At 30.8% G+C, this 13,566-nt stretch overlaps 1 protein-coding gene across 1 annotated transcript; it reads left to right on the forward strand.

Moving 5' to 3' along the window:
- Nucleotides 1-5,076: 5,076 nt before the first annotated feature.
- On the forward strand, nt 5,077-12,945 carry LOC104878865 (uncharacterized). The gene is made up of 6 exons (XM_059735472.1): nt 5,077-5,366; nt 6,335-6,540; nt 6,632-6,762; nt 6,858-6,933; nt 7,017-7,511; nt 12,857-12,945. The coding sequence occupies exons 1-6, from the start codon at nt 5,077-5,079 to the stop codon at nt 12,943-12,945; spliced, it is 1,287 nt and encodes a 428-aa protein (XP_059591455.1).
- Nucleotides 12,946-13,566: the final 621 nt, after the last annotated feature.

Raw genomic sequence — 13,566 nt, forward strand, 5'->3', positions numbered from 1 at the left:
GGTTTTCTAGGATCTCTTTCGGACAGAGATGAGAAAATGGACTCATACCATGGACGGATATCCAGAAACAAGGGAAGTATAAAAGAAACAGAGCGCGAAAGAAGATGAATGAATAAAGGGAAATCTCAGAAAATCCACTTCATGAATCATCCATGAATCTTCTGAGCAGCTGGGTAAACCATATCCGATGCCACCTTCATAATTCTCAAGCATTTCATAACCACAATAGGAGCATATCAAATTAAAAGATGAACAAAACTACACACATGCAGACATGCATATCAACAAACAGGTCAATGGCCTTCAACATCCACCCAAAACAGCATTAAGTAATGGAAAATCAATGAATAATGAGAGACGAGGAGTAAACTGTGTGCATACCTGGTTCCTCAAGCAAAAAGAAGTCAAGTCTCAGCTCTCTCAATGAGTTTCTCCCTTTAACAACCAAAAAAACTCTTTCTTCTCGCTTTAAAAAAAAACCTCTTCCTCTCCAGTTTTCTTTCCTTCTTTTGTGCTTGGAAAAGGCTCCTTCTAAGATATTTTTCAATCCTCAGAAAAATATCTTTTTTCTAGAAAAACAAATATCTTTTTCTGAAAAACAAATATCTTCCTTAGAAAAAACAAATATCTTCCTCTTTTTCGTATATGTTCTCTCTTTTCTTTGTCCTCCCTACGATCTCTGCTGCAACCACCTTTTTTCTGACACATTCTTTCTACAGCTCCCCTTTTCTTGCAGCTGCCAGCTAAAAGTATCCTTTACGCGTCAAAGTCCTACTGTAGTTTCAAAAAGCGAGGTTGATTCCTTACGACCACTTAAGGATGTGACACGTGGCTCGTTGAGATAGTGACGCCTGGCTAAAATGCGATCTGCAAAAATAGAGAATAGGTGACCCACGCCTAAATGGGGGTCTACAAGGTTATTTACACTTATTGTATCAAAAGAATTTATTATAAAATTTCAATTTGACCACAAAAATTATTATTACTAAAAATGAATGAATTTTTGCAATTTTATTTTAAAAAAAACTATTTCAATTTATTTTCATTTAAGAAAAGTGACTTATACAAATTATTAAAAAAAATATGACTTTATTTGCAAAAGAATTTTTAATTAAAAAAAAATTAAATCCTTTATTTCTAAAAATTACTTTTAATCCTATTTTAATTAAGGAAAAAGAATTTATTTAAAAAAAAACATTTTTTTGGATAATTTTATTAAAAATTAATTTTTGGAACAACTTTATTTACAAAACAAATTTCAAACAATTATTATTAAAAATAAATTTTTTGAATTTTATTAAAAACAATTTTCTAGATTTTCCTAAAAATACTTTTCAGAATTTTTATTAAAAACATAATTTCTAAACTATTATTTTTATTAAAACATGTTTACTGAATTATTCCTCTTATTTAAACAAAATTTATGGTTTGTTTGATATCAAATTTTGTACACAATAAGTAAGTATATACAGACAAATATTTACAAAAATTAATAAAAATAAAATCAAATAGTAATAAGAAACCAAATGTGTACCCAAACAAGCTTACAACAAGTTCTATGCTCCATTTACAATTTTTCGATTCTCACTTCCTTTCATGAAATTCCATGTTTCACGTGTCATAAATTCGTACTCAGTCGACAGAATTGCAAAATAGGCCGGTGCAAAACAAAAATAGCCCAAATGTAAATATCTAGAAATGTATAAAGTTCAAAATAGATATTCAAGATCAAATTCAAACTTCAAATGAATCCAATAAATTTCAATGGGCCCAAATTAGCAAATATAACCCAACAAAAATATCTTAGATGTCATAGGTTCTAATTCAAAATTTCCAAATTAATAGTCAAAATATAAGCTCAATTAATCAAACTCAAAACATGATAAATTAAAATAAATTCTATTAGGCCTAAATTTAATATCCCATAATTCAAGCTTAATTTTATATACAAACCTAAATCCACAATCAAAATCAACTCAATTTAATATAAAAATTCACATCCAAAATATATCATAATAGTATATCATATCCAAATTAAATAATTCAAATGAGTACAACCATATAAATTATCTACTAATCTAGCTCAAATTAACAAATTCTAAATTAATTTATTAATAATAAATTAACCTAAATTTCATATTAATTCAATAATTCAAATATCACAAATAATAATTATTATTAAAATCAAATCAAGAAAAATAAAGAAAAACAATAATAATAATGGAAATGGGTGTGATGGGAAAGTAAGGGAACGAGAGATTGAGAGAAAATAAGAAGGGTCGTGGACTAGCAGTGGTTTGTCGACTACGACTGGCCGATACAGCTAGGGGTGATAGATTTTTAGGAAACAAAAATAAAAAGAAAATGAAGATAGCCAAACAGAGAAGAAATGGGAGCAAAAGAAAAAAAATAATGGGGGAAGAGGGGAGGGAGAGAAGGTTGTGCCTTTGTAAGGTGTTCCGGTGAGTGGCAGTGAGAGGGAAGGAAAATGAAAGAAAAATAAGAGAAGAAAATGGAGGGAAGAAAATATGAGAAAATGGGGGAAAAAAAAAAAAAGTAGGTGGAGGGCGTGTGGCAGTGGAGAGTTTGTGGGAAGGGTGGTTTTAAGTGGGGCAAAAAAAGTGGGAGAGTAGTAGAGAGGGAGAAAATGGGTTTTGGGGAGAAGAGAAAGAATAATGAAAAATAAAAAGAAAAATAAAAATAAAAAGGGAGAGAAATGAGAGGGGGTATGCTGTGGGAATGGGTAGGTGAGGGCAAGGAGGAAAAAATCGGAAAAAATCGGCGAAATATCGCCGATATATCGCGTGTCGGCGGGTGGCGAAACGACACATGGAGGAGATAAGTCGGCCGGGCGATTTTTCGCAAAAAATCGCCAAAAATCGGCGATATATCGCCGATATATCGGCGACACAGGATAAATCGGCGATTTTATGAAAAAATCGCCTGAGAATCCCGTGTGTCGCCGATTTATCGGCGATATATCGCCGATTTTTTGGCGATTTTTTGCGAAAAATCGCCCCCCTCTCTCCAGCGTGATCTGACGGCCCAGATCACGCCCGTGTTGATCCAACGCCCAGATTTGAATCCCAACGTTAACAAAGAGATCCAACGCCCAGATTGCTTCCAAATTGTGATCCAACGGCCAAAATTAATTTTAAACGGTAACTTAAGCTTTCAACGGCTATTTTGGCCCAAATTTCACTTATAAATAGCCAATTTTGCATCAATTTCATCCATTTTTGCTTTGATTCTTCATTTGCTCTCCTATTACTCCAATTTTTTCCAAGATTGCTCAATTATTCAATCATTTTAAGGTATGTTTGTTTGAAATTATAATTAATTTTGTTTGCAATAATTAATTCATGTATTTTTAATTAATTAGTATGTTTACATTCAATTGTAATTATTTTGTATATTTTTATTGAATTAATTTAGGTTATGATATATTTATTTTAGATGATTATTTGTGATTTAAATTCGTATTTAGAATTACATTAAACTAATTAACTTAGCTAAATTGTTTAATTAATTTAATTAACATAGTAAATTATGTAATTAATTTAATTAACATGGTTAATTATGGAATATTAAATATGCTCAATATTTTATATTATCGCGATTTATTTTCATATTCAATTATTATTAATTTCAATATTTAGTAAATTTGTCATAAAATTACATTTAGATTTTAAAAATTAACTTAGCTAAATTATTTAATTAGTTAAATTAACATGAACTACTATATATGAAATATTAAATATGCTCAATATTTTATATTATCGTGATTTATTTTCATATTCAATTATTATTAATTTCAATATTTAGTAAATTTGTCATAAAATTACATTTAGATTTTAAAAATTAACTTAGCTAAATTATTTAATTAGTTAAATTAACATGAACTACTATATATGGAATATTAAATATGCTCAATATTTTATATTATCGTGATTTATTTTCATATTCAATTATGATTAATTTCAATATTTAGTAAATTTGTCATAAAATTACATTTAGATTTTAAAAATTAACTTAGGTAATTTATTTAATTAGTTAAATTAACATGAACTACTATATATGGAATATTAAATATGATCAATTTTTTTATATTATCGCGATTTATTTTCATATTCAATTATGATTAATTTCAATATTTAGTAAATTTGTTATAAAATTACATTTAGATTTTAAAAATTAACTTAGGTAATTTATTTAATTAGTTAAATTAACATGAACTACTATATATGAAATATTAAATATGATCAATTTTTTTATATTATCGCGATTTATTTTCATATTCAATTATGATTAATTTCAATATTTAGTAAATTTGTCATAAAATTACATTTAGATTTTAAAAATTAACTTAGGTAATTTATTTAATTAGTTAAATTAACATGAACTACTATATATGGAATATTAAATATGCTCAATATTTTATATTATCGTGATTTATTTTCATATTCAATTATGATTAATTTCAATATTTAGTAAATTTGTCATAAAATTACATTTAGATTTTAAAAATTAACTTAGGTAATTTATTTAATTAGTTAAATTAACATGAACTACTATATATGGAATATTAAATATGATCAATTGTTTTATATTATCGTGATTTATTTTCATATTCAATTATGATTAATTTCAATATTTAGTAAATTTGTCATAAAATTACATTTAGATTTTGAAAATTAACTTAGGTAATTTATTTAATTAGTTAAATTAACATAGATTTAAATTTAAGTGTATTTTTCTTGCAATAGATTTAGCATGGCTAGTGAAGGTGGTTCTGTCGTGCCAGGGCGAGATCCGGCTTGGAAGTATTATTCACCAATTGAGGGTAATCGAAATGCAACAATTTGTAATTTTTGTGGGTTGGTAATGAAAAGTGGAGGCATCACACGATTCAAGTCTCATTTAATGCATAAGGACCCGCATAACAACACCAAAAAGTGTCCAAGAGTGCCGCCCGAAGTGAAAGAAGAGATACGATTGTTAGTGCATGACAAACAAAAAGCAAAAGCAAAAAAAAATGCTGATATTGAAGAAATTCATAGTCAATTACGTGGCACAATGGGGACGCATCATACACATTTGGTAAACGAAGATGATGATGATGAAGATGCTGAGGAAGAAGATGTGTATATGTATCCGACAGATATGCACCCAGATGAGCGAGATGCATATCGATCTGCAGTTCGTGCCTCGAAAGCATCTAATTGGGAACGTGAACAACATGAGAATATTGTAGGAAGCAAACGCAAATCGGGAGAGTCTTCTACTGGTATACCGTCGACGATGCGAAAATCACAGAGTATGCGACATTCGCATCATTCACCCCCTATTGCCCCTTCGCTTTACAAGTCTTCTGCAGCAAAACAAAAAAATATCAAAGATATATTCAAGGGTGGTGCAATTAAAGAAACGATGGGACGCTTAATCAGCAAATTCTTCATTTATGAGAGTGTCTCACCCGCAAAAGCAAAGTCTCATCACTTCAAGAATATGATTATTGGTGCACAACAAGCAGGTAATTACTAATTTATCAAATGTTATATTGTGTTATACTTTTAGTAAGTATAGTATTTTGTGACATGTTTTACATATGAAGTGTAGGAATGGGAATCGAACCTCCATCTCCATATGAAATAAAGAACAAATACTTGGAAATGGAGTACAAAGAAATGGAAGCTTATGTGAACCAACAAAGGGAAAAATGGAAGACATATGGGTGCACAATAATGTCAGATGGATGGACAAGGCCCACGAAATTAAGTATTATTAATTTCATGGTTTATTCTAAAGGGACCACGGTGTTCCTTAAGTCAGTCGATGCATCGAACTATATCAAAGACCACAAGTATATATATGAGCTTTTAAAGACTATTATCAAAGAAGTCGGTAAGGAAAATGTGGTCCAAATTGTCACAGATAATGGGTCGGCATTCATGAAAGCAGGGAAACAATTGATGAAGAAGTATGACTTATATTGGACTCCGTGTGCGGCACACTGCATCGACTTAATCTTTGAAGACATCGGTAAAAGACCCAATGTTATCGAGGTGATAAACAATGCTCGCAAGATAACTAACTTCATTTACAATCATGGTTGGTTACTAGCACAAATGAGAAAGTATTGTGGTGGAGACATTGTTCGACCAGGAGCTACAAGGTTTGCTACCAATTATATTGCTCTTGACAGTCTTCTAAAAAAAAGGGCTGATTTGAAAAAATTGTTTATAAGTGATGAATGGGCACAACACAAACTCAGTCGAACAAAACTTGGACGAGAATTGGAGCAATTATTGTTTGACCATACGTATTGGGACAGATTGACAAATATAGTTTCATTATATGAGCCATTATACGTGGTGCTTCGACTTGTGGATTCTGAAATTGTTCCCACAATGCCATTTGTGTACGAGCTTATGCAAGTGATGAAAGAGAACCTTATTCGTCAAGGAGCTGGAGATTGGATGTTCAAAATAATACAAGATCGTTGGCAGAAAACACTAAAACATCCACTTCATGCAGCAGGTACTTAAATACTATATATCTTTATAAGTTTTTACTTTGTATTTAAGTTTCTTTAAAAAAAAAATACTAACTCTACTAAATTTTATTGTAGCATACTTCTTGAATCCAAGATTTCAATATAGGCGTGGAGTTGGTAGTGATCCGGAACTACTTCAAGCTGTCCATGATGTTTTTGCAAAATTAGATCCAACTACTAAATCGCTTGGTCAATTTGGAAATGAGGTGAATAAAAAATTGTTATTTTTGTCAATAAAACAATAATTTCATTCATCAATTTATTTGAACGTTTACTAACAAATTAAATATTGAATACATAGCTTGTACTTTTTCGAGATGCAAAAAGAGGATTCGGTGATCGAGCGGCAATTGCATCAAGGTCAACCATGGTGCCTGGTGAGTCTTTATAGGAAAAAATTGATTATTATTATTGTAAGTTCACCACATAAGTATTTATATGATTGTCAAATTCGTTGCAGCTGAATGGTGGTTTATGTATGGGAATCAAACACCTACATTGAGAAAGTTAGCCATCAAAGTTCTCTCACAAACTGCGTCATCTTCTGCATGTGAGAGAAATTGGAGCACGTTTGCTCTCATCCACACAAAGCAACGAAATCGTTTGGCTTACTCTCGATTGGAGCAATTAGTGTTTTGTTACTATAATATGAGGCTAAAGTTACGCGATATGGAGGCAGAAAATGATCGAGTTGCTGAAAAAGATTACCTTGATCTCCTTGACATTTCAGCCGAGGTGGGTGAAGAAGAAGATAATCAGTTGTTCCAGTGGGTTAGGCCTATACACTTGGATGACGAAGTTGGAAATCCTGATCCACGAATTGCCGCTCATGCTCGAGAATTTGGAGTTAATGTTGAACATGTGTTGTCCGAAGAAGTTCACTGTGAAAGTTTTAGCAAAGATACTGATGATTCTCTTCATGCGACATATTCCCAGCAAGAAATTGACTCCACAAGTGCTGGCCATAGTAGTAGACCTAGTGCTGCAGGTACTTCTGCTTCTGGTTACGATGGTTCAAGAGGTGGAACTAATGATGGAGGTGATAATGGGGGAGGAGATATTGATGAACGTCGACATAGTCAATATCCAATCAACCAATTTACTTGTGAAAATGATTTCACACACTGCACACAGGATGAAGACCATGGCTCTAGAAGAGCTGGTCCAGGCATAGGAGCTATTGGGAGGCCTTATAGAGGAAGAGAACGAATGATGGAACCATATAATGAGGAGTTACTTTCAGGGAGTTTTGAATCTATGAGTATAGGGACTCAATTTAGTGACTCCTCGAATGAGGCTAACGTCTACCCTCCTCATGTGATGAGTTATGGTCAACCTTCAAGTTCAACAGATGAAGAGTATGGTATGTCACATTATTCCCCTTCCAGACAAATGCCATACCAAATTCCATATCAGATGGAAGAAGGATTTGGCGTTAACACATGGGTGAACTTTGAGTATCCTATCCATGTAGAAGCAGTAGGCAGGACTCAAGAGATATATGCATGGCATGTTAGAATTTATAACCAATATTATCGAGGCTCATTGACTTGGTACCAATATTGTCTCCAACAGCAAGCCGGGGTTCCTTCATCTATCAATCCCATTGAACCACATCGAAACTCATTTTGGTACTAAAGGGACATTGCAATGTAATGTGTACAAATTATTGTTATTTAATGAAATGAAGTATTTGATGTGACTTTATAATGAGAACAATTACGAAATTAACATTTCTTATAGATCGACATGATATAATTACATCTAATATTGCAAATTATATCATATATATATCAAATTTTTCAATAAAACAATTTTAAAATGTCTATTATACTTCTAATTATATTATTATGAGGTTTTTCTTACATTTCCATGAGTTTTTAACAATTTTAAGCCTACCAAAAATATCCACCGATATATCTTCGATATATCCGATATATCCGTAAAATCGAATTACCGATATATCCGTGATTACCGATATTTTCATCCTTGGGTGAGGGTAGGTGGGACAAGTGGGAAAGAGAGAGGAGAGAGAAGAAAAAAGAAAAAGAAAAAAGAAAAATAAAAATAAAATAATTTATAAAATAATAAAAACTAAGGATTAAATAATATAAATAAAAAAATTTAGATATAATTGAAATTTAAATAAAATTGAATTCAAAATTAATATAAAAATAAAATTAGAATAAATTTTAGAATTGACAAAAGATAATTAAGTATATAATGTAAGCAACTTTGTTTTCTTTGATAAACTTTAAGCAAATAATTCTTAATCTCTCTAGTAGTAATTACTCTAATTTAAAACCGAATTTATTTTATAAAAAAAAAAACCTAAAAGTAATTAACTTTAAGAGCTTCAGACCAGTTTCACAAAAGGCTAATCGATATTGTTATTGATGGCAATTTTAAATTAAATTCACAAAAGATCCTTAAATCAAACGTGAAACTTAAGCTAATCCAAATTGGATAAAAAAAAATAAAAAAGACATTTTTCGAGGTGCCAGTTTCGAAGAGTTGCAGTTGTCATTTCATGCCCATTGCCACTGACTCAGTCCATCCCTTCCGGTTTAAAGTTCCAATAAATATAAAAGGGAAATCTCTTGGTTTCCAATAGCCTGAGATGTCCAGCTTAAAGTTACAATAAATCTTTGCGTGTTGGGAGGACAAAATCAATTTCTTGGTTTCCAATACGGCTCTTCAAATCGAGTCGGCCAACCCTATAAAAAAAAGGCCTATATGTCCATAATTAGGAGTTGGGTGTGTATAGTAGTTGGTGTCTAGATTGAAAGTAGTAACCTTTCATCTTGTCGGAGGTTGCAAAGCGGTGGACTGTGAGGTGAGCTTCACAATATACGTGACTGTTTGTCTGTTGTTTTTTAAAATTGTTCTGAGAACAAATTTTTTTTTTTTTATAAAAAAAATTGTGTTTGGGAACTAAATTCTAAAAAATTTTTGTTTTCAAAAATTAAAAAAACATATTTAATTGAGTTAATAAAAAAGTTTTTTAGAATAAGTAAAAAGAAAAACATGTTTGAAAGTTATTTTTTTAATTAATAAAATATTTTTTTCATTAATTTGATATTATAAATATATAAATAATTTTTCATATGCACAATTCATTTAAATTTTTTTTAAAAATATTTCATTTAAAAATTTTTACATCAGTTATAATTTTTTAAAACAAATGATGACTTTGTCACCACGTGTAATTATATTAATTTTAATAATTTAATGAACAAGAAAAGGTTTGCGGGTGAAGGTATAATGGTTGGGTGGAGCTCATCTTTGTCGAAACATAAAAAACAGTTAAGAAAACACAAAAAGAAAGAAAAGAAAACACGAAAAACAATCTATTTGAAAAAAATAATGAAAACATATTTTTAATGTTCTTAAAAATGTGATTTTTGAGAACACATAAAACATAAAAAAACAAAAACACACCCCCTTTTCCAAACAAATGTTTTATGTTTTTTGTTTTCAAGAATAGAAAAGAGTTCTTGAAAACAAGAATCAAACAGGTCTACATCTCTTTCACTTTTTTTTTTATTTTTTCTTCAAGTTTTTGCCTTATTCATGTTACAATGTTTACCAACCAAAACTGCCGTGAGGTGTTTCATCCATTTTTAGTAAACCCATGAGTTTCTCAAGGAAAAAGAAATTGGCCTTCTTCGAGGCAGCCATGATGCCATAACAGAATTAAACGCCCATAAAGAATCACAATTCTAATCCCTAAACAATGGTGTGGTGAATATTCAAGATTGTCATACATACCAAGTCTTAGTGTAGAATTGCAATGGCATGTACCATGACATTTTTTTTTCAACATCATTTTTTAGTCATAATATTATGTTAAATTAGTTGAACCTCTAATATTTATAATCTAATAAAATATAATAAGTATTTTCTATGAAAGGCAAAACAAATGAGAATGCATATTAGACATATGAATGTTAATATACTATCACTATGAAAGGTCAACTATTATATCCCATTGACAGGACCGAATAGTCAACTATTATATCTCGTTGACAAGGGTCAAATAAACCAGAGTGATGTTTTTGTTTAAGTATTCAAATTTACACAACATAATATCTCCATATTTTGTGTCATAAATAAAACAAAATATTCCAAGATAATATTTAGTGCAAAACAGTTTGATCCATGCATGGTAACAAAATATCATTTTCTTTTCCATAATTCAAAATAACATATAAAATAATTTAAATTTTATAAATATTGCATTAACTTCCCTTACCTCAAAATATGCAAAGACCTTGAAGGAAAAATAACCCTGAAAAGTCTACTCCTCACCTAACACAATAAAAAGACAACTATTACTATTTACCTCAAAATATAAATCTGATAATCCTAAAATTTCTAAGTGTTAAGATTAATATTTCTAATTAACAAAGTAATAATTTAATTACTCCATTCCTTATTTAATTATAATCATTTTTTTTTCTAATCTAAGTCAAAGAACACCTCATAACTTAACTATTTACTATTTATTTTACTAATTAAATTTTATTCTATTTATTAGCTTAATTTTACCAACTAATCTTGTACTTCACTTTATTTACATAAACCTGTATATATAAATATTATTATTATTGCACTTCCTAATTCTCTGATTTACTACCTCATTTCTTAATAATAAAAAAAAAATCTGGTTTATTATTACTTAACAATTACTAGCAAGAACCTGTACCTCATCAAAAGTTCCAACACCTAGTTCCATATTATACTAGTCTTCATACTCAGCATTACTACCCATTCCTAACACCTGTACCTCACTTTTTTTTTTTTTTCTTTTCTACCCATTACTACTTTATTAATATAATATACATATGAAAAACATTCTTTTTACACTCTCTGCCACTCCAGCACACGAGAATTTATTTTTTATTACTAAAATATTATTTTCTCACTCTCTCATTCCCACTGCACACGGCATAACCAACAAGTCTTTTTATTTATTTATTTATTTTATTATTCTCTGGCTATCATCTGCCGCCACAACACGCCTAGAAATTTCCTTCATTTTTTTTTACTCAGATTTATTCTTCTAAATTTCAAAGTTTCTCAATTTCCAACAATAAACCGCCCCATGTTCATAATTTAATTTTTTTTTTCTAAACATTTAGAAAATTCCTAATTTCTAAAATTTCCAATTTTTTTTTTACCAATGAAATAATTCATGTTCATGAATTTTCAATGTTTTGATTTAAAAACTAAATAGACAAACCCTAATCTAGATTTGAAATTTTATTTTATTTTTTAAACATCTAATGATTTCAAACTAATTCGTTAATCTAAACTAATGATCCAAAAGTTAAAAACTTACCTGAAAAAAAAAGGTCTGATCTTTCAAGCCCTAAAGTCCAAAATTTCCAGCCCTCCGTTCTATGTGAAAAATAATTTTTTTTTTTATTCAGAGAACAAAGAAAGTCAATATTTATACTTAGGGCTTTCTAAAACACGAAAAGACCTATTTACCCTCATTAATTAATTAATTAACCTAGTTTTACTAATTTACCCTCAAAAACAGCTGGGGTGTTGCATCCTCTCCCTCTTAATAAAAGTTTAGTCCTCTAAACTTGACATACCTGAATCTTGAAAAAGATGTAGATGTTTTTCTCTCATCTCCTCCTCTAACTCCCAAGTAGCTTCACAAACACTATGGTTGCTCCATTGAACCTTTACCAATTTGACAACAGCATGTCGTAGTACTTTATCCATTACATCTACAATCTGAACGGGCACTTCTTCATATGTCAAGTCCTCAGAAATTTGAATAGGCTCCAACTCCACAACATGAGAGGGGTCAAAAACATATTTCCTTAGAGTCGAAACATGAAACACATTATGAACCTTAGACAGGCTTGGAGGCAAGGCATATGCCAAAGTGCCTACTCTTTCTAATATTTCAAATGGACCCACAAAACGAGGACTAAGTTTTCCTTTTCTCCCAAATCTCATCACAAACTTCATAGGTGAAACTTTCAAGAACACATGATCACCCACCTCAAACTCCAAATCTCGCCTACGATTATCAGCATAACTCTTATGTCTACTTTGAGCTGTTTTTAATCTTTCTTTAATCAAAGCAAATTTTTCAACAGTCAACTGCACAAGTTCAGGCCCCAAAAGTTTCCTTTCTCCAACATCATTCCAACAAATAGGAGATCGACATTTCCTACCATACAATGCCTCAAAAGGTGTCATCCCAATGCTAGCTTGAAAACTATTGTTATAGGCAAACTCTACTAAAAGTAAATGATCATCCCAATTACCTTGCAGGTCCAAAATGCAAGCTCTCAACAAGTCTTCCAAAACCTGAATTACCCTTTCTGATTGGCCATCGGTTTGAGAATAGAAAGCAGTACTAAAACTCAACTTAGTGCCCAAAGCTTTTTGTAGACTATGCTAGAATCTATAAGTGAAACGAGGATCTCTGTCAGACATTATAGAAACTGGTACTCCATGCATTCTCACAATCTCCTTCACATAAAGAGAAGCTAAAAGATCTAAAGAAAAGTTGACTTTCATAGGCAAAAAGTGAGCAAACTTTGTCAACCGATCAACAATCACCCAAATAGAATTATTACCCCCTAAGGTTCTTGGCAATCCTATCACAAAATCCATGGTAATATGCTCCTACTTCCACTCAGGAATAGCAAGTGGCTGCAAAGACCCTGCTGGTCGCTAATGCTCAGCTTTCACCTATTGACACACTAAACACTGAGCCACAAATTGTGCAATATCTTGCTTCATACCTAACCACCAATAATTTTGTCTCAAATCTTTGTACATCTTTATCCCTCCTAGGTGGATCGCAAGCCTAGAACAATGAGCTTCCTCCAAAAGCTCCCTCCTTAAGTCTCCATCATTTGGGACACAAAGTCTAGTCATAAACCTCAAAATCTCATCATCTGATAGAACAAAGTCAGGCTTATTGCCCTTTTTAACCTCTTCCATAAGTTTCACTAAATTCAAATTGTTCTTTTGTA

This window comes from Vitis vinifera, chromosome 3 (genome assembly GCF_030704535.1).
Source record: "Vitis vinifera cultivar Pinot Noir 40024 chromosome 3, ASM3070453v1".
Lineage (NCBI taxonomy): Eukaryota > Viridiplantae > Streptophyta > Magnoliopsida > Vitales > Vitaceae > Vitis > Vitis vinifera.

What these genes read in the sequence shown, in the direction of transcription:
- LOC104878865 (XM_059735472.1), top strand. Translation starts at nt 5,077, where the DNA reads ATGGGGACGCATCATACACATTTGGTAAACGAAGATGATGATGATGAA. An exon ending in ATTGCCCCTTCGCTTTACAA is followed by an intron (nt 5,367 to 6,334) that starts GTCTTCTGCAGC and finishes GTATTGGGACAG; the next exon opens with ATTGACAAATATAGTTTCAT. An exon ending in AAGGTCAACCATGGTGCCTG is followed by an intron (nt 6,934 to 7,016) that starts GTGAGTCTTTAT and finishes AATTCGTTGCAG; the next exon opens with CTGAATGGTGGTTTATGTAT.